Source organism: Lolium rigidum, chromosome 1, assembly GCF_022539505.1.
Source record: "Lolium rigidum isolate FL_2022 chromosome 1, APGP_CSIRO_Lrig_0.1, whole genome shotgun sequence".
In the NCBI taxonomy this organism is placed as follows: Eukaryota; Viridiplantae; Streptophyta; class Magnoliopsida; order Poales; family Poaceae; genus Lolium; species Lolium rigidum.
Genome location: NC_061508.1, coordinates 156,496,362 through 156,521,362, shown reverse-complemented (window position 1 = coordinate 156,521,362; position 25,001 = coordinate 156,496,362). Strand labels below are relative to the sequence as shown.

General features: G+C 42.3%; 2 protein-coding genes across 3 annotated transcripts; both read left to right on the top strand.

Moving 5' to 3' along the window:
* Window positions 1-492: 492 nt before the first annotated feature.
* Window positions 493-7,549, top strand: LOC124682623 (actin-related protein 9-like). Of its 2 annotated transcripts, none has more exons than XM_047217271.1 (14): window positions 493-610; window positions 1,267-1,331; window positions 2,175-2,264; window positions 2,482-2,532; window positions 3,549-3,680; window positions 4,480-4,569; window positions 4,766-4,836; window positions 4,912-5,081; window positions 5,146-5,189; window positions 5,277-5,326; window positions 5,663-5,708; window positions 5,898-5,948; window positions 6,764-6,929; window positions 7,300-7,549. In XM_047217271.1, the coding sequence occupies exons 1-13, from the start codon at window positions 523-525 to the stop codon at window positions 6,905-6,907; spliced, it is 1,092 nt and encodes a 363-aa protein (XP_047073227.1). In that variant the 5' UTR covers window positions 493-522; the 3' UTR covers window positions 6,908-6,929; window positions 7,300-7,549. The 2 variants fall into 2 exon arrangements, with proteins under 2 accessions (XP_047073227.1, XP_047073226.1); XM_047217270.1 differs by having other exon boundaries at window positions 7,271-7,549.
* Window positions 7,550-7,723: 174 nt separating this feature from the next.
* On the top strand, window positions 7,724-9,761 carry LOC124652861 (cytochrome P450 72A15-like). The gene is made up of 4 exons (XM_047191912.1): window positions 7,724-8,191; window positions 8,282-8,532; window positions 8,873-9,257; window positions 9,333-9,761. Exons 1-4 carry the CDS (start codon window positions 7,724-7,726, stop codon window positions 9,759-9,761), a joined length of 1,533 nt encoding a protein of 510 aa, XP_047047868.1.
* The last annotated feature ends 15,240 nt before the right edge of the window (window positions 9,762-25,001 follow it).

Below are 25,001 nucleotides of genomic sequence, written 5' to 3'. Positions count from 1 at the left end.
ACATCTTGGTTAGTTTGACTGAACCTTATTTGTATGAACTATGGAACATACCTTTCTGCTTTCCAGCTTATACTTCCTGCCTGTTCCTAGTTTTGCTGTTGCTGCACTGGTAACACATAAGATTGAGCAGTTTATTCTGCCAACAAGGTAGCGGTCAAGTTTAAATATAAAGCCTTCTGGTTTAATAGTGCAGGGTATTTTTTTTATTGCATGTGCTTCCTGCCAATGATAAACGAGGAAGAAAGGCTAAGAATTAGGTGCATGACTTGAAACCCTGGCTTTCCAATTTAGGAAAATTGAGTTCAAAACCACTAAGCTGGATTACTTACCTTCGTTGAATTTGATGGTATCTGGCTACAAAAGAGACGAGGCACATGATAACTCCGTGTTTTTGAACTTCTTATGAAACCTATGTGTGTCCACAGTATTTCTCCATCTATATAGCATCTTAACGGTGGATGATTTGAAAAAACAAATATTATGTTGCAGGTTTTAGAAGATTTGCGCACTATTTGGAACTGGATGTTGATAGAGAAGTTGCATATCAACCCAAAGGATCGAAATCTATATTCTGTAATTCTTGTTCTCGCGGAGACATTTGACAACCGAGGTATTTCTCCTTTCATGTAAAACTATCTTGATGTGTAGCGGCCTAGCGGGATGTCATGTTTGATGCTTTGTTTGTTTAGGTGAAGCTTATAGTGTCGATGTTTAATCCCTTCTTTCTTACCTCTTACCAACTCAAAATCTGTTCATTCAACATGACTTTATAATGCTACGAAGAACACACTTTCTAAGAGTGAGAAAAATCTACACCTGCATTCTTTCATGAAATACATGCTGTTATAGAATATAATTTAACATGCAGTTATAGAATAGGATTTAACAATCTCAATTAGTTGGCCCTTTGACAAACTTGTGGACATGATGTAAATAGCGCATGGTGTGTTCATGCAGTGATGGTGCATTCTTTTCAGTCCCTGGTTTGGTCTGACAACCTTTGCTGATTGATCTTTGGCTGATCTGTGGTGCTACTGTTGTATATTGATGTATCCATGATCCATTATTCCATTAGTGTAGTAGCATCGAATTGATGAATCATCATTAGAAAATCATGAACACATAGTTTACAGATGTCTCTTACACTGTTTGCTTTATCTTTTTTCAACACTTTTTACAGTTCGACTGCAAAGTGCTGTCTCAACTGCATAAGGATGATTTTCTTGTTTTTAATTGCAAAAAATTAATATATTCCATCAATGTCAGAAATAAAAGAGATGCTGTCCATTGTACTTGGCGATTTGGGGTTTAGCACAGCAGTTGTACACCAGGTTCGTCTTTGCTACCAATCATCTATCGTTTAGCATTTATTACTTCCTCTTACATTCTGACTGCAAGGTTTTTTCCTTCTCCATTTGCAATTGCTAAGCAACTAATTGGACTATTCATCACAAAATGGGACATCTTGATATTTTTTCTAACTATACTTCCAAGGATGCTAGGATAATTTTCTCAACTGCGATATTATTGTACTAGGCTAACCACTAAATGTTTTACTCCTGCATGTCAAAATATAATTACGTCTGAGTTTTGTCCTAATCAAACTTTGTAAAGTTCGGTCAAGTTTTCAGGGAAAAAATTCGACATAATACCAAATAAATATAATGTGAAAATATGTTTAATCATGGATCTGATGAAAGATGTACCTTTATTAGTAAGTACTCCCTCCCTTTCTTTTTATAAGGCATATGGGGATTATGGAGGACATGAAACCAAGATAACAGTAGAGAGAAATGGTATGGTACGGCTTGACACTGCTTGGCGGTGCTAGCTATTCTGCATTAACACCAGGTCATGTTTTGTTAGCGGTTTGGTGCATAAAATCAGTACTGATTAACCTTTCATGCTAGTTGGTCGACATTAATATTATGCAGCGACAGCAGGGTTTTTAATTCTTGTGCTTTAAATCTGGTACACTGTACACCTGGAGTTAGCCCATTTCTGGAGTTGCTAATGAGAAACTGCAGCTCTATACCTTCATTTTGGTTAACAGTATCTACTTAGCAGACTACTTGTGGAGACATAACCAAGCTTTTGTACTAATGATTTACAAATTGAAACATGAAAAATATTGCACACCATTATTTACTCTACATATGCTAATTTTTTATTAGGAAGCTCTAGCTGCAGCATTTGGGAATGGTTTGTCGACAACTTGTGTGGTCAACATTGGTGCTCAAGTTACACAAGTAGTTTGTGTTGAGGTAATAACAATAGCAATTTATATTAATTTTGACCCGTACTCTGAATGTTGGGTACTCCCTCGATCCCTTTTAATTGACTTGGATTTAGTACAAAGTTGAACTAAATCCAAGTCAATTAAAAGGGATTGGAGGGAGTACCTTTCTTTAGTTTCCTAGAAAGCGCCACTCAGATTAGATAGCATCATATCAATGTATTGTCTTCCCTGAATCTTTGCAGGATGGAGTAGCTTTGCCCCATACAGCTTTGGCACTTCCATATGGTGGAGATGTATGTTCTAAACTAAGTTTCTGACCTAGACAACATATTTCAGTTAGTTGGGTAATCCTGTTGTTCATGAGCATTCTATCCGTATAATTTGTTACATTGGAGAAGCTGTTATTCTATTTTCACATACTGTTATCTATTGTATCATGCATCCAGTCCCTTTATTTTCCGTAAAAAAGGTTTCATCTCATGCCACATTTTTCCCACTAGGAAAGATCAAAGATGCACCTTTTAGTTTCTTCATCTATCATCTTACAAATACGAGCAACAATCTATTCCTTCCAAATATTTTCTCGGTTGAAATTCTACTTTACTTTGGTTTCAAAAAACGGTGCCACTAGCACCGCAAAGAGGAACATCTGTTAAAGTATCATGCCATCAGTGGGCCCTCCATTAGGTTTGGAAACTGACTTTAGTGTTCTTACATTCTTCCTCTTTGGCTGTGCCCATGTGCATTACTCACGTCATGCAAGTTGATGGGCAAGGTAGCACCACAGCCTGACTGGACCAGCACTGCTACCTTCTGTTTGGACTCAACAGAGTAGCCTACACAAAACTCAACTGAACCGTGAGACTCAACCAGAACTCATTGGCAATGGCACTCACCATGACAAATCGTTTATTGGGGGCTTGAATCCTTGTCGCCAAGGAGAGGAAGGCCGGAAGAGCGTGTGGATTTTGGGGTTTTTGGCTTTAACATAATAAATCTCTCAACCATTACAGCGACAGTATTTTCGTTGATTTTTTTGGCCTTTGTGATGACATGATCTGTCAAAAGATGACTACAATAGTACATTTGTGTAAATATCATTCATTGTGATGGCACCTGAGCTAGTTAACATGATTGCTGCCGTCTGTTATCAGATGATCTATATACAGAGGATCTTTATATAACTGCATGAGTTGCTTTTATGGCTTTTGAACGTCAATTGCTTGTGTTGTGCACCATTATTTCATAATGTACTGCACTTCTTTTTTGCCAAACTTACCAAGTACAGGCTTTTCCTTTTATTTTGTAGGACATATCCAGATGCCTACTTTGGGTTCAACATCGTCATCGCACATGGCCAAGCTTTAAAACTGAACCCATGAAGAGGCCCATGGATATGTTAATGCTCAACAAGATAAAAGAGGCATATAGCCAAATAAGGGTAAGTGATTATTATAATCTTTACTAAATATTGAAAGCTCATGTGTGTAAAGGAATTCATTGTTGGACAGTCTGCTTGTGCTTCAGTGTGTGAGCTCTGTCCTATTTTCTCGAAGCATAGTAAACCGACCTTGGGGAAACATTTAGACATGGGGCTTAGGCAGAATGAATAATCTAAGATGACTTGATAGCATGGGGTTATAATTTGCTGATGACATAGGGCCGCATATCTCTTATTACTACTGTATATGCAAGTCGCTGAATCCTCTAGGAAGACAGATATCTGGTGTGGAGCTATCCTATTTGCTTAAGTGCTGCTCGTGTTGATCATTATTATTAGTTTTGTTACCTTAACATTGTCAGACCTTTCCCTTTCATTCTTTATCTGTACATCTTTCTTCAGTCCAGACTCATATTATGTTGTATGTTCACCTCTTAGTCATGAAATACAAGCATCTATGTATTAGCTATGACGTCATGAAATACATTCATTTTCTTGAGTACATCTATCATTTTCTTGAGTACAGATACAAATTCATTGTAAACGTAGACTTCATACATTTACATAGTATGCACCACCACACTGTCACTGGGAATTGTTTGAATAAAATGGACAAAACTAGTATACACAGTAAGAACTGTGTCTTTTCAGTGAGGGACAGATGCTCGAAGCCATGACCCCAGTTGCATGAGTGCCTCTAGACCAGAACTTCAATTTTTTATTCTTACACTCGAATGATATTATTTTAGTTGAGGTAGAATTCTTCTGTTAAACTTATTGTGGTCCATTTTTTTTCCAGAGTGGGAGTTTCGATGCTGTTGCTCATGTTCATTCATATGAGCATGAAAAATCTGTTGGGCAGCAGAAGACAAGGTTGTCAGCTCTCAGTGTAAGTTTTTCTAATGTGCATCTTCTCCATTTATCTGTTGTGGGCAGAGGGAAAAGAAAGCCATGCAAGGCTCATCCTGCCCCTCTCTCAATGTGTAAACTCTAGTAGTGGTGGATGAGTTGTAGTTGGAAAGTAATTCTACATTTTTCTAATAAATTGATGTATCTACGAATTCAATATTGTTGTGATAAAATAGGTTCCTCCTATGGGTCTTCTTTATCCTCGGCTTCTCATTCCAGAAGAGTACCCTCCTCCTCCTCGGCCTTGGTGAGACTTTTATCACTGGCGACTGTGCCTTCTTATATTATGATTGCTTCAGACAAGATATGTGTATGTTTACAGGTTCCAAGATTGTGATGACATGCTGGAAGATACTTGGCAAACAAATGACGGTGTTTCTGGGAATGGTGGACTTGGTGCGTGGGACAATTATCAAATGCTTCCCACTAGATTAAAGAAATTTGATAATATTGGCCTCGTAGAAGCGATTGTCAGCAGTATTCTTTCAACAGGTAGTGTCTATCTTAGTATCTTGCTTACTCAGGAAGGGTTTTTTCTAACAACATCTTGCCATAGGACGTGTTGACCTCCAACGGAAGCTATTTTGTAGTATTCAGCTGGTAAAGTATCAGTGTTGTTTTTCATTTCAATACTGCTCTGTGATGCAATAATGGAATAGTTGAGAGCAGTGGTAATTTGCTTTACAGGTTGGTGGCGTAGCTTTAACAGCAGGCCTTGCACCAGTTCTTGAGCAAAGGTTAGTCGTTACCTTGTTCCGACATTGTTTAATGGAAGACTACTGGAATAATTGTTTGAAGGAATAGAAACGTGCCATCCTATGTAGCTAGTGCACAAGTGTGCCAAACAACTGTTCTGATCCTTTGTATTTGCTAGTTTCTTATAAACTATCAACCGGTGTTTGTTGAAAGATCATCTTTTGTAAAATGAACTTCACGGTGCTGCTGCAACAACTATTGCTAACTAACATGGCCATGTTTTCTGGGGAAAATACCACATCGCTTGAAATTTGATCAACATAATGTCCTTGAAATCAACAGTATATTTATTGATCTGACTTTTTCTTTCTGATCAGGGTTCTTAATACTATTCCATCAAATCAACCAGTGGAGAGAGTTGTGGTATGTCTTCCTTCAAGGACTTGAATCTGTAAATTTTATAAATTGGAATACAAACTCCTTCAAAATATCATGCCTAGATGGAATACGTGAGGTTTATGCCTCAGTTTTACATTCAGTGTTGCAGCAAGTCTGTAACTTAGATTCAACGATTATTTTTCTTGGTTTTAACCTCTCATCTTACACTCGTAGGTGTTACAGTCAGGGAGAAATCCATTATTTATTCCATGGAAAGGTGGCGTGGTAAGTAGCATCTGTTTTCAATCTGGCTTAATATCTTGTGTGACACATTATGTAGTAGGAACATGTATTTCTTATTGCTCGCTATTGATAAGCCAGTAATTGTCATCAAGTAAATTTATCTCAAGGACTGCAGATACATACTGGTATCCTTATAAACTACTACCTCCCTTCCAAATGCATGTAGATACATCTGTATTTAGACACATTTATTTTGGAACGGAGGGAGCGTATCCATTGTTAGCTGATAAATAATTGCCCCCTCATCATTATAGGAAACAAGCCATCATCACGAGCCAAAGTAAGAACTAAGTAATATAGGCAGTGGTGGGTTCACTTTCGCATAGACGCTATGTGATGTAGCCATCAGTGTCCGAACGAGACAATGTAACTGGACTACACATGTCTTTAGGGGAAAATAGAAAAACCAACAGGGAAATGAGAACATTGGAATTAGGCTGCTATGCCATATAGTATTGCTATCTTGCATTTGCATGTCAAGTGTAAATGGTTTCTAGCATCATCCCAATGTTCGTGGAAATGTGAGTAGGATATTGTTTTTAATAATATTATTCCTCCGTTTCATAATTCCGCTAACATCATTCCACGACAAGAATTATGGAACAGAGGTTGTATCTTCTAATAACTTAATCGGCATTTGAATACTTCATGTTAGTGGTTCTTAATGTTAATTGTGCAGGCTTGCAAATGAGTGATGTATCTTGCTCCTTCCTTTATATCTACCCTTTCTTGCGCTCCTATATTTCAAATCCTTAAATTGTTTTCAAATCCTTAAATCGTACCCTATGTTCTGACAGATTTTGGGCGTGCTTGATATCAGTCGCGATGCTTGGATCCATAGAGAAGATTGGATAAAAAATGGTGTTCACGTTGGGAGTGGCAGAAAATACAAGGATTCCTATTTTCTTCAATCACAAATCATGTGTTACTACAACGCATAACACGTGCTCTTTCTCATTCTTGGTCAGTTCTCCAAATTATATTGTTGCATGTTCGTGTAGTTTAGTTTCTAAGGTGTTAAATTTTAGATACGCACATTTGATGATTTTGCCCCTTTTTTCAATACGATGGTAAGTGAGGGTCTCAAAGGTGGACGAGTTTCTAATTTATGCTATGGTTATTCAAGGATCTGGTGATAGATCCTAGTGCTCAACAAGTCTAAACAGAAGTGCATCGAAATACGAGATATGAACTGACCTGCTTTTTGTTCAGCAACTTGTAGTTTATAGTTGAAATGGTTCTCGTTCAAGCTATCTATATATATAGTACCAATTCCTAAGATGCAAAATTTATGTTATTTGTAGGTGGTCTGAATAACAATCTTGGAATGTAGTTTGTGCGCTGCAATTGTCGACGTAAACTTGAATACTTCATGAATGGGAACTTCATCGTCAGCGAGCATATGAAGGTGACGTGGAAAAGATACCTGGATGATGAAGGCCAATCTTTGGTGTCTTCCCTTTCAGCCATGAGTTGTAAGAACGGATTAGCATCTTAGTAATGCTTTGTAAACACATTAGCATCTTAGTACTGCTCTGTAAACACATGTTAATCTGAAAAATAATCATTATGTATGCTCCGTATGCACCCTCGCAATATCCCAATCCAACTTGTTCAAGAACACGCCAAAAATAAGTAACATGGTGGATGGGATGATGAGCGCCCATAGTTTGACCGGTGTGGGATCCCATTCCTAGTATTTAACCTCACTCCTCGATGTAATTGGGCACAAAGACATTGTTGCAGTTGCTGCCACCATGAGCCCAGCCATGCTGCCATGGAGCTTCCTCATATTCACTCTCCTATGGCAAGCTGCCATGCTCCTGGACCGGATGTGGCTGCGGCCACGGCGGCTCGAGAGGGCGCTGCTTGCCCAGGGCCTCCCTGGGAGACCATACCGCCCCTTCACCAGCGACGCCCCTGTGAAAAACCAACAGTCACCAATGCCACTAGGCTGCCATGACATTGTTCCCTACGTCGTGCCTCTTCTCCACGGCGCAGTCCAGGAGTGCGTCTCCTGGAACGGCCCCGTGCCAACGGTGACCATCGTGGATGCTCGGCTCACCAGGGAGGTGATGTTTGGCAAGTCCGGCCATTTCGAGAAGCTCCCACGGACCCGGGTGCTGTCCAGGCTTCTCACCAACGGCCTCCCGAGGCACGAGGGGGAGAAGTGGGTCAAGCACCGGAAGATCCTCGGCCGGGCATTCCATCTCGAGAAGCTCAAAGTAAGTGTACCGTTTCTTTCATGAGTTGGCTTTGCTACACTCGTTATGTTATGTCTATGTAGATTGTTCACTGAGAGGTTGAATTTCCAGCTCATGCTGCCGGCGTTCTCTTCCTCCTGCCAAGAGCTCGTGACCAGATGGATTGAATCCCTTGCTAGTAATTTGGAGGGCTGGTGCGAGGTCGACGTCTGCCCGGAGTTCCTGATCCTCGCCGCGGACACCATCTCGCGCACTGCATTCGGCAGCAGCTACCTTGAAGGGAGAAGGATATTGACGCTGCAGTCCGAGCAAGTTGACCGCATCAAGGCCAGCGGCAAGATGATCTTCATTCCGGGCTACATGTAAGTTGTCACCACCAGCTAAAAATATACTACTGTATATAATACCGGTTCAACTACGTTAGCATTTAGCTGCCCTTTTTCCTCGAGCTGTGTTTATTTATCTCTACAATCGTTATTAATTATTCAACTTTTTTTCCCAATGGATAGTATATATGTGAAAGTACATTTTATGGTGGTTGCTTCTAATAATATAGACTTTCTGTTGTGAATGTTCATTTTTTCTATGTACTTGGTCAAAACTTAACAAGTTTCACTTTGACCAAAAAATAATACGCACCATACCTTGGCGTAGAGCGGGTATGCAGTTAGCATAGCTGATTCATCCGGAAATAATTTGCAGGTCCTTGCCTACGAAAAACAACAGAAGGATGCGTGAAATTAATAACGAGATCGAATCTGTCCTAGAAGGTATAATTGCAAAGAAAATGCAAGCTATGCAAGAAGGGGAGAGCACCGAATGTGATTTGCTCAGCTTAATGCTCGAGCCAAACATGGGGAAAACCGATGGCAACGGACGATCCGCCGCAGGAATGACCATTGAAGATGTGATGGAAGAATGCAAGATGTGCTATTTAGCATCGACAGAGACGCCACCAACACTGCTCGCATGGACAATGATCCTACTGAGTATGCACCCCGAGTGGCAGGACCGTGCAAGGGAGGAGGTCCTTGGCCTATTCGGGAAGAACCGACCTGAGTACGCCGGCTTTAGCAGACTCAGAACCGTGAGTGCATATTGAGATTACATGTTTTTTTATGCAAGCACAGGTATTAAAAGTTTTTACCAATCTACGATGCAGGTAACTATGATTCTTTATGAGGTCCTCCGTTTGTACCCACCTGCGATCGCATTCCACCGGAAAACATACAATGAGACGGAACTCGGGGGCATCACGTACCCCGCTGGAGTGGTCATCGAGATGCCATTGCTTCTCATTCACCATGATCCAAACATCTGGGGAGCCGACGTGCACGAGTTTAGGCCGGATAGGTTTTCTGAGGGGATCTCCAAGGCATCCAACGATCCAAGTGCCTTCCTCCCATTTGGTTGGGGGCCACGGATCTGCATTGGTCAGAATTTCGTGCTGTTTGAGGCTAAGATGGCAGTGTGCATGATCCTTCAACACTTTGAGTTTGAGCTAGCGCCAACGTATACTCATGCACCGCACAACAAGAAAATATTACGTCCTATGCACGGTGCACAGATTAAGCTCAGGGCACTAGTATGAGCAGTATAGCCCTTACACGTCCTTCACTGCACACTTTTACTTGTGCCTAGCTATGCAACGAGTTGTTGACAATAGGCTCTCTAGTTTAGCGTTGCTATTATCCAAGCGTTTTTTCTTACCGCAACATGTTGCACCGATCTGTCTTTTTTCCTTGTTTGTGGAGTGAGCGCTGGAATTGTTGGTAAATGTACTCTTATTTATTGCATGCTTACAAGTACATCTCATGCATTCACCTATCCCATGTAGGCATCAACAACAATAGAGTTTAGAAACCTAGAGCTTAGGGCATCTCCAGCGGCCCGGACAAGTACACAAAAAATTGGTCACATATTTGTATGTGCCTGCCCTTTTCCCAGCGGTAGAGACGCGTCTTTTGACTGCAAGGGCCCTGCCATGCTTTAACTAGGAAGGTGAGAGACTAAAGGTGTTTTTTATGTAGCCACCATTGGCCAGCACATGGGACTACCCTGCATTAAAGGAGGAGAGAGGGGCAAGCCAGACCAAAATGGACGCGCGGACGCGTCGGCGCAGACGCATTCCTACCGCATATTTGGGTCAAGTTTGCATCTGCGCGGACATCGCGGTCACTATGCATCGAGCCGCTAGAGATGGGTACAAACACATATTTCAACCGCGCTGACGTAAATGGTCATTTTGCGTCCGTTTGCGTCGGACCGCTGGAGATGGCATTAAGATCGAGGAACTAAGCCTTGTTAGAACCTGTGCCCACGTGTCCACGCTAGTTTCATCGCCTCCTCCATGACATTAGGTCGTGACAAAAACTGTGTGGTCTTCCCTTTGGGGATGGATGAGTAGAGAGTGCGAGGAAATAGAGCTTCTCGTCGAACATGTTTTTCTTTCTATCTTTGCAAGCTTCCCAAGAGCCCGAGGGGCTACATGTGGATCGAAATCAGAGGCCACAAGTAGAAACATGCCAATGTAGTCTGCTTCCACCTCACACCTGCACGATTAACGTGATAACCATTAACATGTGTAATATGGTGGAATGCAAGTTTCAGTTGGAAGCTCATTCTCTTGTATATCAATGCAAAATCTTGGTACACACTGATGGAATGTAAATCAGCATGGACCACCAATGTGAGATGCTCATCCATCCAGAAATATTTGTGTGATAAACGTTTTAAAAGCGTTGAACACTAGTACATGTAAAGTTTATAAATTAGCACGAATGAACCACATCATTCGTATTTGCCTTCCGGCCGTATATATACTACTACCTCCATCCCAAGGCTTAAGGCCTATTTTTTTTTTCCAGAAAGTCAAACGAAGTAAAGTTTGACCAAACTTTTAGAAAAATTTATGAATAAATATAATATTTTGTAGGTACCATATAAAAATATATTTTATTATCTACCTAATCATATTGATTTTGTACTTTTCATGTTAATGATTTTTGATAAAAACTTAGTTAAACTTAACATAGTTTAACTTTGTGAAAAAATATAGGCCTTAAGCCTTGGAATGGAGGTAGTACTCACTATAGACATATCACCGATCAGTGAGCCCTACTTTGAATTAACAAAGCCATCAACCGATCAGAAGTTGAACAATTACAACAATAGAAAAAAGGCTGGGATACCAGCTAGAGATACAAGCACAGTGCAGAGCTAAAGCCTAAAAAAGAAGAGAACATGCAGAACGAACTACAAGTTCCAACATGGCGCCCGAGACTGCAACTAAACACCGGAGACTTCACTGGCCCCGTCCAGCACCAAGACACCGCTCCACAGAAATGCATTAGACCGGAATGGCTCAATGAAGACCACCAACCACCGAGGAACTACCTAACTGCGCTAGTGAGAAGATGAACTTCCAGAGTTTAAAGGGAGGAAGCTTCACAACAACGCCTCCAGGAAGGGAAGCGGCGCTCACAAGCGTCGCCGTTGCCAGCACATGACCGTGCAATGGTTTCGCGGTAGCTTCACCACCAACCTTCAGGAAAAGCCTATGTTTTTGCACCTGTCCGCCACCAGCAGGTGAAGAACACCGGTGTGTTGGAGATATGCCCAAGAGGCAATAATAAAAGTGGTTATTATCTATCTTTATGTTTATGATAAATGTTTATATACCATGCTATAATTGCATTAACCGAAACATTGATACATGTGTGAATGTAAACAACAAAGAGTCCCTAGTATGCCTCTTAACTAGCTTGTTGATTAATGGATGATTAGTTTCATAATCATGAACATTGGATGTTATTAATAACAAGGTTATATCATTGTATGAATGATGTAATGGACACACCCAATTAAGCGTAGCATAAGATCTCGTCATTAAGTTATTTGCTATAAGCTTTCGATACATAGTTACCTAGTCCTTATGACCATGAGATCATGTAAATCACTTATACCGGAAAGGTACTTTGATTACACCAAATGCCACTCGCGTAAATGGGTGGTTATAAAGGTGGGATTAAGTATCCGGAAAGTATGAGTTGAGGCATATGGATCAACGAGTGGGATTTGTCCATCCCGATGACGGATAGATATACTCTGGGCCCTCTCGGTGGAATGTCGTCTAATGTCTTGCAAGCATATGAATAAGTTCATAAGAGACCACATACCACGGTACGAGTAAAGAGTACTTGTCGGGAGACGAGGTTGAACAAGGTATAGAGTGATACCGATGATCAAACCTCGGACAAGTAAAATATCGCGTGACAAAGGGAATTGGTATCGTATGTGTATGGTTCATTCGATCACTAAAGTCATCGTTGAATATGTGGGAGCTATTATGGATCTCCGGATCCCGCTATTAGTTATTGGTCGGAGTGAGTACTCAACCATGTCCGCATAGTTCGCGAACCGTAGGGTGACACACTTAAAGTTGGATGTTGAAATGGTAGAACTTGAATATGGAATGGAGTTCGAATATTTGTTCGGAGTCCCGGATGAGATCCCGGACATCACGAGGAGTTCCGGAATGGTCCGGAGAATAAGATTCATATATAGGATGTCATTTTATGTGATTTAAAATGATTCGGAAGGTTCTATGGAAGGTTCTAGAAGGTTCTAGAAAAGTCCGGAAGAAACCACCAAGGAAGGTGGAGTCCGGAGGGACTCCACCTCCATGGCCGGCCAACCCTAGAGGGGAGGAGTCCCAAGTGGACTCCCCTATGGGGGCCGGCCACCCCCTACATGGAAGGTGGGAATCCCACCCCAAGTGGGATTCCCACCTTGGGTAGGTTTCCTATCACATGGAAGGTTTTTGGTTTGGGTCTTATTCGGAGACTTGTAGTCCAACACTTGGGGCTTCCACCTATATAATGAGGGGCCAAGGGGAGGGGGCCGGCCACCCTAAGACCACAAGCTGGCCGCACCCCCCAAGTGGCCGGCCACCCCCTCCCAAACCCTAGCCGCCCCCTCTCCTCCATAGCTCCCGCGTGCTTTAGCGAAGCTCCGCCGGAGTTCTCCACCGCCACCGACACCACGCCGTCGTGCTTGTCGGATTCAAGAGGAGCTACTACTTCCGCTGCCCGCTGGAACGGGAGGTGGACGTCGTCTTCATCAACAACCGAACGTGTGACCGAGTACGGAGGTGCTGCCCGTTCGTGGCGCCGGTGATCAAGATCTTCTACGCGCTTTTGCAAGCGGCAAGTGAACGTCTACCGCAGCAACAAGAGCCTCATCTTGTAGGCTTTGGAATCTCTTCAAGGGTGAGACTCGATAAACCCCTCGTTGCTACCGTCTTCTAGATTGCATCTTGGCTTGGATTGCGTGTTCGCGGTAGGAAATTTTTGTTTTCTATGCAACGTTATCCTACAGTGGTATCAGAGCCATGTCTATGCATAGATGGTTGCACGAGTAGAACACAATGGTTTTGTGGGCGTTGATGCTCTTGTTATCTTTAGTTTAGTTCTTTGCATCTTTATGGCATAGTGGGATGAAGCGGCTCGGACTAACTTTACATGACCGCGTTCATGAGACTTGTTCCTCGTTCGACATGCAACTTGTATTGCATAAGAGGCTTTGCGGGTGTCTGTCTCTCCTACTTAGTAAAGATTCAATTTAGTCTTCTATTGACAATATTAGTATCAACGTTGTGGTTCATGTTCGTAGGTAGATTAGATCTCTCTCGAAAACCCTAAACCACGTAAAATATGCAAACCAAATTAGAGACGTCTAACTTGTTTTTGCAGGGTTTGGTGATGTGATATGGCCATAATGTGATGATGAATATGTATGAGATGATCATTATTGTATTGTGGCAACCGGCAGGAGCCTTATTGTTGTCTTTAAATTTCATGTTGAGTAGTATTTCAAAGTAGTTGTAATAGTTGCTACATGGAGGACAATCATGAAGGACAGCGCCATTGACCTTGACGCTACGCCGACGATGATGGAGATCATGCCCGAAGATGATGGAGATCATGTCCGTACTTTGGAGATGAAGATCAAAGGCGCAAAGACAAAAGGGCCATATCATATCACATATGAACTGCATGTGATGTTAATCCTTTTATGCATCTTATTTTGCTTAGATCGCGACGGTAGCATTATAAGATGATCCCTCACTAAAATCTCAAGATAATAAAGTGTTCATCCTTAGTAGCACCGTTGCCAAGACTTGTCGTTTCGAAGCATCTCGTGATGATCGGGTGTGATAGAATCAACAAGTGCACACAACGGGTGCAAGACAGTTTTGCACATGCGGATACTAAGGTGACCTTGACGAGCCTAGCATGTACAGACATGGTCTCGGAACACGTGATACCGAAAGGTAGAGCATGAATCATATGGTTGATATGATGAACACTTTGAGTGTTCGCCATTGAAATCACACCTTGTCTCGTGATGATCGGACTTAGGTGCGGTGGATTTGGTTCGTGTGATCACTAAGACAATGCGAGGGATATTGTTTTGAGTGGGAGTTCACCTAGATTTTTAATTATGTTGAATTAAAATTTGAACTCAATTTGTCATAAACTTAGTCTAAACTATTGCAAATATATGTTGTAGAGATGGCGTCCCCAATTAATTTTAACCAGTTCCTAGAGAAAGAAAAGCTTAAGAGCAACGGTAGCAACTTCACCGACTGGTTCCGTCATGTGAGGATTTTCCTCTCTGGCGGAAATCTGCAATTTGTGCTTGATGCACCGCTAGGTGACCCTCCTGCGAAGCTGAAACCGATGAAGTAAAAGCTGTTTACGAGACTCGGAAAACTCGGTACTCTCAAGTTCGGTGTGCCCTCCTGTGCGATCCGGAAGCCGATCTTCAAAAACGTTTTGAGCACCACGATCCTCATGAGTTGGTCAATGAGCTGAAAGCTATATTTGAGACTCATGCGGCCGTGGAATGCTATGAAGCATCGAAACACTTCTTCGAGCTGCATGATGGAAGAAGGCAGCTCCGTTAGTGAGCACATGCTCGCCATGACCGGGCATGCGAAGAAACTCGGTGACTTGGGAATAGTGATTCCTAACGGATCGGGGATTAATCGTGTCCTTCAATCACCGCCACCAAGTTACAAGAACTTTGTGATGAACTACAATATGCGGAACATGAACAAGGAGTTACTCGAACTCTTTGGCATGCTAAAAGCTGCTCGAGATTGAGATCAAGAAAGAGCACCAAGTGTTGATGGTCAACAAGACCACCAGTTTCAAGAAACAGGGCAAGTCTAAGGGAAAATTCAAGAAGGGTGGCAAGAAAGCTGCCACGCCTCCTATGAAACCTAAGAACGGCCCTAAGCCCGATGCTTGAGTGCTATTACTCGCAAGGAGAAGGGACAACTGGAAGCGTAATTGCTCCAAGTATTTGGCGGATCCGAAGAGAGGCCTTGTCAAGAAGAAGAAAGAAGGTATATCCGATATACATGTTATAGATGTTTATCTCACCGGTTCTCGTTCTAGTACACTGGGTATTTGATACTGGTTCGGTTGCTCATATTTGTAACTCGAAACGGGAACTAAAGAATAAACGAAGACTACTCGAAAGATGAAGTGACGATGCGCGTTGGAAATGGATCCAAAGTCGATGTGATCGCTGTCGGCACACTTCCTCTACATCTACCTTCGGGATTAGTTTTTAGCCTAAATAATTGTTATTTTGTACCCGCGTTGAGCATGAACATTATATCTGGATCTTGTTTAATGCAAGATGGTTATTCATTCAAGTCCGAGAATAATGGTTGTTCTATTTTTATGAATAATATCTTTTATGGTCGAGCACCTGAAAAGATTGGCTTATTTCTGTTAGATCTCGATAGTAGTGATACACATATACATAACATTGATGCTAAGCGAATTAAATTGAATGATAATTCTACTTATATGTGGCACTGTCGTCTTGGTCATATTGGAGTGAAACGCATGAAGAAACTCCATACTGATGGATTACTTGAATCACTTGACTTTGAGTCACTTGATAGATGCGAAGCATGTCTAATGGGAAAAATGACTAAGACTCCATTTTACGGTATGATGGAGCGAGCTACCGACTTATTGGAAATCATACATACCGATGTATGCGGACCAATGAGCGTAGCATCGCGCGGTGGTTATCGTTATGTTCTAACCTTCACGAGATGATCCGAGTAGATATGGGTATATCTATTTCATGAAACATAAATCCGAAACTTTCGAGAAGTTTAAGGAATTCCAAAGTGAAGTAGAAAATCAACGTAACAAGAAGATTAAATTTCTACGATCTGATCGTGGAGGTGAATATCTGAGTTATGAGTTTGGCATGCATTTAAAGAAATGCAGAATACTTTCACAATTGACACCGCCGGGAACACCACAACGAAACGGTGTGTCCGAACGTCGTAATCGAACTCTCTTAGATATGGTTCGTTCTATGATGTCTCTTACTCGATTTGCCGTTATCATTTTGGAGTTATGCATTAGAGACAGCCGCATTCACTTTAAATAGAGCACCATCAAAATCCATAGAAACGACACCGTATGAATTATGGTTTAATAAGAAACCTAAGCTGTCGTTCCTTAAAGTTTGGGGTTGTGAAGCCTATGTAAAAAAGTTACAACCGTACAAGCTAGAACCCAAAGCGGAGAAATGCGTCTTCATAGGATACCCTAAGGAAACTATAGGGTACACTTTCTATCACAGATCCGAAGGCAAAATCTTTGTTGCTAAGAACGGAACCTTTCTTGAGAAAGAATTTCTCACTAAAGAAGTGACTTGGAAGAAAAGTAGAACTCGATGAGATTGATGAATCTATACTCGTTGATCGGAGTAGCGCGATGCCGGAAGTTGTACCTGTACCGCCTACACCGACAACGAGAGGAAGCTAATGATAATGATCATGAAACTTCGAACGAGGAAACTACTGAACCTCGCGGATCGACAAGGGAACGTGCCACTCCTGATTGGTATGATCCTTGTCTAAATGTCATGATTGTGGATAACAATGATGAGGACCCTGCGACGTATGAAGAAGCGATGATGAGCCCGAGATTCCAACAAATGGCAAGAAGCCATGAAATCCGAAATGGGATCCATGTATGATAACAAAGTATGGACTTTGGTAGACTTACCTGATAGCCGCAAGGCTGTCGAAAATAAATGGATCTTCAAGAGAAAAACGGATGTCGATGGTAATATTACTGTCTATAAAGCTCGACTTGTCGCAAAGGGTTTCCGACAAATTCAAGGTGTTGACTACGATGAGACTTTCTCACCTGTAGCGAAGCTAAAATCTGTGAGGATTTTGTTAGCAATAGCTGCATTTTTCGATTATGAGATTTGGCGAGATGGATGTCAAAACGGCGTTCCTTAATGGAGACATTGAGGAAGAGTTGTATATGGTACAACCCAAAGGTTTTGTCGATCCTAAAAATGCTGACAAAGTATGCAAACTTCAGCGTTCAATTTATGGACTGAAGCAAGCATCGAGAAGTTGGAACCGACGCTTTGATAAGGTGATCAAAGACTTCGGGTTTATACAGTGCCATGGAGAGGCCTGTATTTACAAGAAAGTGAGTGGGAGCTCTGTAGCATTCCTGATATTATATGTAGATGACATATTATTGATTGGGAATGATATAGAACTATTAAGCAGTGTAAAAGGTTATTTGAATAATAGTTTTTTCAATGAAAGACCTTGGTGAAGCATCGTATATATTAGGCATCAAGATTTATAGAGATAGATCAAGACGCCTAATAGGGCTATCACAGAGTACATACCTGGACAAGATTCTAAAGAAGTTTAGAATGGACGAAAGTAAGAAAGGGTTTTTACCTATGTTACCGGGCAAGGTTTTGAGTAAGACTCAAGGACCGGCTACGGCAGAAGAAAGAGAAAGGATAAATCGGATCCCCTATGCTTCGGCGAGTAGGCTCTATTATGTATGCCATGCTATGTACAAGACCGGATATAGCGCATGCTCGTTAGTTTGACTAGCGAGATATCAAAGTGATCCGGGAATGGAACACCTGGACAGCGGTCAAGAATATCCTGAAGTACTTGAAAAGAACTAAGGATATGTTTCTTTGTTATGGAGGTGACCAAGAGCTCGTTGTAACAAGTTACACCGATGCAAGTTGGAACACCGATCCTGATGACTCTAAGTCACGATCCGGGTACGTGTTTATATTGAATGGTGCTTTGCGAGTAGCTGGGCAAGCTCGAAGCGGTGCACGGTGGCGAAGTCTTCAACGAGAATCGGAGTACATAGCGGCTTCGGAGGCTTCATCGAAGCGGTATGGATGAAGAGGTTCATTGTAGAGCTCGGTGTGGTTCCTAGTGCATTGGACCCACTAGTCATATACTGTGACAACATGGGTGCCATCGCCAATGCACAAGAAGCAAGGTCACACAAGAGGCTAAAGCATATCAAGCTGCGTTATCATTTGATTCGCGAGTACATCGAAGATGGAGAAGTAAAGATTTGCAAAGTACACACTGATCTGAATGTAGCAGATCCATTGACTAAAGCTCTCCCTAGGGCAAAGCATGACCAACACCAGAATGCCATGGGTGTTAGGTTCCTTACAATGTAATCTAGATTATTGACTCTAGTGCAAGTGGGAGACTGTTGGAGATATGCCCAAGAGGCAATAATAAAAGTGGTTATTATATATCTTTATGTTTATGATAAATGTTTATATACCATGCTATAATTGTATTAACCGAAACATTGATACATGTGTGAATGTAAACAACAAAGAGTCCCTAGTATGCCTCTTAACTAGCTTGTTGATTAATGGATGATTAGTTTCATAATCATGAACATTGGATGTTATTAATAACAAGGTTATATCATTGTATGAATAATGTAATGGACACACCCAATTAAGCGTAGCATAAGATCTCGTCATTAAGTTATTTGCTATAAGCTTTCGATACATAGTTACCTAGTCCTTATGACCATGAGATCATGTAAATCACTTATACCGGAAAGGTACTTTGATTACACCAAACTCCACTGCGTAAATGGGTGGTTATAAAGGTGGGATTAAGTATCCGGAAAGTATGAGTTGAGGCATATGGATCAACGGTGGGATTTGTCCATCCCGATGACGGATAGATATACTCCGGGCCCTCTCGGTGGAATGTCGTCTAATGTCTTGCAAGCATATGAATAAGTTCATAAGAGACCACATACCACGGTACGAGTAAAGAGTACTTGTCGGGAGACGAGGTTGAACAAGGTATAGAGTGATACCGATGATCAAACCTCGGACAAGTAAAATATCGCGTGACAAAGGGAATTGGTATCGTATGTGTATGGTTCATTCGATCACTAAAGTCATCGTTGAATATGTGGGAGCTATTATGGATCTCCAGATCCCGCTATTAGTTATTGGTCGGAGTGAGTACTCAACCATGTCCGCATAGTTCGCGAACCGTAGGGTGACACACTTAAAGTTGGATGTTGAAATGGTAGAACTTGAATATGGAATGGAGTTCGAATATTTGTTCGGAGTCCCGGATGAGATCCCGGACATCACGAGGAGTTCCGGAATGGTCCGGAGAATAAGATTCATATATAGGATGTCATTTTATGTGATTTAAAATGATTCGGAAGGTTCTATGGAAGGTTCTAGAAGGTTCTAGAAAAGTCCGGAAGAAACCACCAAGGAAGGTGGAGTCCCGGAGGGACTCCACCTCCATGGACGGCCAACCCTAGAGGGGGAGGAGTCCCAAGTGGACTCCCCCTATGGGGGCCGGCCACCCCCACATGGAAGGGGGGAATCCCACCCCAAGTGGGATTCCCACCTTGGGTAGGTTTCCCTATCACATGGAAGGTTTTTGGTTCGGGTCTTATTCGGAGACTTGTAGTCCAACACTTGGGGCTTCCACCTATATAATGAGGGGCCAAGGGGAGGGGGCCGGCCACCCTAAGACCACAAGCTGGCCGCACCCCCAAGTGGCCGGCCACCCCCTCCCAAACCCTAGCCGCCCCCTCTCCTCCATAGCTCCCGCGTGCTTTAGCGAAGCTCCGCCGGAGTTCTCCACCGCCACCGACACCACGCCGTCGTGCTGTCGGATTCAAGAGGAGCTACTACTTCCGCTGCCCGCTGGAACGGGAGGTGGACGTCGTCTTCATCAACAACCGAACGTGTGACCGAGTACGGAGGTGCTGCCCGTTCGTGGCGCCGGTGATCAAGATCTTCTACGCGCTTTTGCAAGCGGCAAGTGAACGTCTACCGCAGCAACAAGAGCCTCATCTTGTAGGCTTTGGAATCTCTTCAAGGGTGAGACTCGATAAACCCCTCGTTGCTACCGTCTTCTAGATTGCATCTTGGCTTGGATTGCGTGTTCGCGGTAGGAAATTTTTTGTTTTCTATGCAACGTTATCCTACAGTGGTATCAGAGCCGTGTCTATGCATAGATGGTTGCACGAGTAGAACACAATGGTTTTTTGGGCGTTGATGCTCTTGTTATCTTTAGTTGAGTACTTTGCATCTTTATGGCATAGTGGGATGAAGCGGCTCGGACTAACTTTACATAACCGCGTTCATGAGACTTGTTCCTCGTTCGACATGCAACTTGTATTGCATAAGAGGCTTTGCGGGTGTCTGTCTCTCCTACTATAGTAAAGATTCAATTTAGTCTTCTATTGACAACATTAGTATCAACGTTGTGGTTCATGTTCGTAGGTAGATTAGATCTCTCTCGAAAACCCTAAACCACGTAAAATATGCAAACCAAATTAGAGACGTCTAACTTGTTTTTGCAGGGTTTGGTGATGTGATATGGCCATAATGTGATGATGAATATGTATGAGATGATCATTATTGTATTGTGGCAACCGGCAGGAGCCTTATGGTTGTCTTTAAATTTCATGTTGAGTAGTATTTCAAAGTAGTTGTAATAGTTGCTACATGGAGGACAATCATGAAGGACAGCGCCCTTGACCTTGACGCTACGCCGACGATGATGGAGATCATGCCCGAAGATGATGGAGATCATGTCCGTACTTTGGAGATGAAGATCAAAGGCGCAAAGACAAAAGGGCCATATCATATCACATATGAACTGCATGTGATGTTAATCCTTTTATGCATCTTATTTTGCTTAGATCGCGACGGTAGCATTATAAGATGATCCCTCACTAAAATCTCAAGATAATAAAGTGTTCATCCTTAGTAGCACCGTTGCCAAGACTTGTCGTTTCGAAGCATCTCGTGATGATCGGGTGTGATAGAATCAACAAGTGCATACAACGGGTGCAAGACAGTTTTGCACATGCGGAGACTCGATAAACCCCTCGTTGCTACCGTCTTCTAGATTGCATCTTGGCTTGGATTGCGTGTTCGCGGTAGGAAATTTTTTGTTTTCTATGCAACGTTATCCTACACGGTGTCCCCCTTGCGACGGCACCAATTCCGACAACCACCCTAGGCTCGAGAGAGGCCACGCAAAAGCGGAAGAGCACCATTTATATGAAGCCGGTCACAACTTGACACAAGGCATCACCGGTAGGGGTTCCTAGGAGTAACTTGGAGAACTCGCAAGTCAGTAGTGCAGCACCCAGGGACAGGCAACCAACAACATAATGGGTGAGATGGCTACGCCTCCAAGAAGGTAAACGACGTCCAAAAACATCGTCGGCGCCGACATTGGCTGAAGCCTTGCGGTGCTTTGATGACCCACAAGTATAGGGGGTGTATCGCAGTATCTTCGATAAGTAAGAATGTCGATCCCAACGAGGAGCAGAAGGTGTTGACAAGCAGTTTCGATGAAGGATTCACTGTAAATGCTCACAGACAAGTATTCGGGGGTTTTGATGTAACGGATGAATAAAGTACGAGTAAGTAAAGTGCGAGAGTAACAATTGCAGCGAGTGGCCCAATCCTTTTTAGCACAAAGGACAAGCCGGTTTGTTTACTTATAATGACCAAACGTTCTCGAGGACACACATGATTTTAGTCTAGTGATTTCGCTACATACGGCTAGTTAATCTTCATTGTTTTGATAAGTGTTGTGTGGGTGAACCTATGCTAATGTACCGCCCTTCCTAGGACTAATACATACTTGTGATTATACCCCTTGCAAGCATCCGCAACTACAAGAAAGTAATTAAGATAAATCTAACCACAGCCTTAAACTGCGAGATCCTGCGATCCCTCCTGCATCGATATACCAACGGGGGCTCGGGTTTACGTCACTCCGGCAACCCCGCAATTGGCAAACGAGTACAAGATGCATTCCCCTAGGCCCATAAAGGTGAAGTGTCGTGTAGTCGACGTTCACACGACACCACTAGAAGAATAACACCACAACTTAAATATCATAACATTGAATACTACTCAACCATACTTCACTACTAACATTTAGACTTCACCCATGTCCTCAAGAACTAAACGAACTACTCACGAGACATCATATGGAACATGATCAGAGGTGATATGATAATGAATAACAATCTGAACATAAACCTTGGTTCAACGGTTTCACTCAATAGCATCAATAACAAGTAGAAATCAACACCGGGAGAGTTTCCCCTATCAAACAATCAAGATCAAACCCAAATTGCTACAGGGGTGACGAGGTGCAGCGGTGGAGACGGCGGTGATGAAGATGAAGATGATGGTGATGGTGATGGAGATGATGTCCAGCTCGATGACGGTGACGATGGCGTCGATTTCCCCCTCCGGGAGGGAATTTCCCCGGCGGATTCCTGCCCACCGGAGAGCTCTTTTCTCTCTGGTGTTCTCCGCCCCGCAGAGGCGGCTGTGGCTCTTCGCGACGTACCCCTCCTGGCTTAGGTTTTCGGGACGAAGGAGTACGCGAAGAAAAGGAGGCGAGAGGGGGCTGTGGGCCCCCTCCTCACGAGGCGGCGCGGCCGGGCGGGGCCCGCGCCGGCCTGTGAGGGGGGCCCATGGCGGCCCTCCTCGGCTCCCCTTCGGCTCCCTTCGTCATCCGGAAAAATAGGAGTTTTCGTGTAATTCCCGTCAATTGTTGATCTTCCGAAATATTGCGTTCGACGATGCTTTTTCCAGCGGAATCCGGCTCCGTTGCGCGATCCTCCAATAATCATGAATCATGCAAAATACATGAAATAACATAAGTATTATCTCCAAACATGAAATATATCAATGAATAACAGCAAATTATGATATAAAATAGTGATGCAAATTGGACGTATCAACTCCCCCAAGCTTACCTCGCTTGTCCCCAAGCGAAACTGAACTCGGTAAACAGGACCACATGTTTATGGAGTGAAGAGTCGATAAATCAAATACGGACAAGAAGCATCATATTCATTCACACAAGACATTCTAGTAAACAACTTCCTCATATAACTCAACTTGAAACAAGTATAAGGGTATCACAAATAAAGGTGCATAAGAAATCATAATTGGTGATGGCAAACTTTGTTCTTGGTCAGAGAACAGTTAATAGATTACACTTATCTATTGAGCAGCGCTCTTATGTTAAAGCTTATGGTAAACTTGCATACTCAATCATAATGATCATTGATAACTTGCAAAGCTATATTCATTCAGATAAAACTTGTACTAAACAAGGAAGAGTAAAGACATGATGAAGCAAATCACAATATAATGGTTTGATCACAACAACTCAAATGCTTTCTTGAGATGGATGGAAATAGGTGTACTGACTCAACATAAAGTAAAAGACAGGCCCTTCGCGAGAGGAAGCGAGGGATTAAATCATGTGCTAGAGCTTTTTCAGTTTTGAAATCATATAAAGAGAATAAAAGTAAAGTTTTGAGAGGTGTTTGTTGTTGTCAACGAATGGTAGCGGGTACTCTAACCCCTTGCCAAACAGACCTCCAAAGAGCGGCTCCCATGAAGGACGTCATCTCTACCAGCAAGGTAGATCATTCCTCTTCTCTTTTGTTTACACATGTACTTTAGTTTATTTAAGGATGACACTCCCCCCAACCTTTGCTTACACAAGCCATGGCTAACCGAATCCTCGGGTGCCTTCCAACAATCTCATACCATGGAGGAATGTCTATTGCAAAATTAAGTTGCTTATCGATGAATCGAGCAAAACATGTGAAGAGAGTTATTAATGAAAGTTGATTAATTGGGGCTGGGAACCCCGTTGCCGGCTCTTATTGCAAAATTATAGGATAAGTGGATGAAGCCACTAGTCCATTAGTGGAGGCTGCCTAACAAGATCGAAAGATAAAACACCACATACTTCCTCATGAGCTATAAAACATTGACACAAATAAGAAGTAATAAATTTTGAATTGTTTAAAGGTAGCACATGAAGTATTTACTTGGAATGGCAGGAAATACCATGCAGTAGGTAGATATGGTGGACACAAATGGCATATGTTTGGGTTCAGGTTTGGATGCACGAGAAGCATTCCCTCTCGGTACGGGTCTTTGGCTAGCAAGGTTAATTAGCAAGCATAAGAGTTGAGGGAAACAAACGAATATACATGTGATAGACATAATCATGCATCTTTCTTGCAAGCACAAACAATTTTAACTTCAGAATAATAAGCTATGAGCTAACAAGAAAGGAAGACAATGAAACAACTATATGTATTTCTCTTTTCTACTTAAACCTCAAAGTGTTGTTGCTATTGACCAATGCTAAGTTTGCCAAAACCAAATAGATTTACTCAATGCTCCCAAAGTGATACCAATACTAAAATCAAGATTAATCATATAATAGAAATTGCAAACTAAAATAAGGTGTGCAATATGTAAATGATAAGACTTCTCATTAATATTTCATATCGATAACTCACACCAAGGGATACATAGACAACCAACTAAAGGAGAGATACTTCCTAACTGCAACCCATCTTATATGATAACT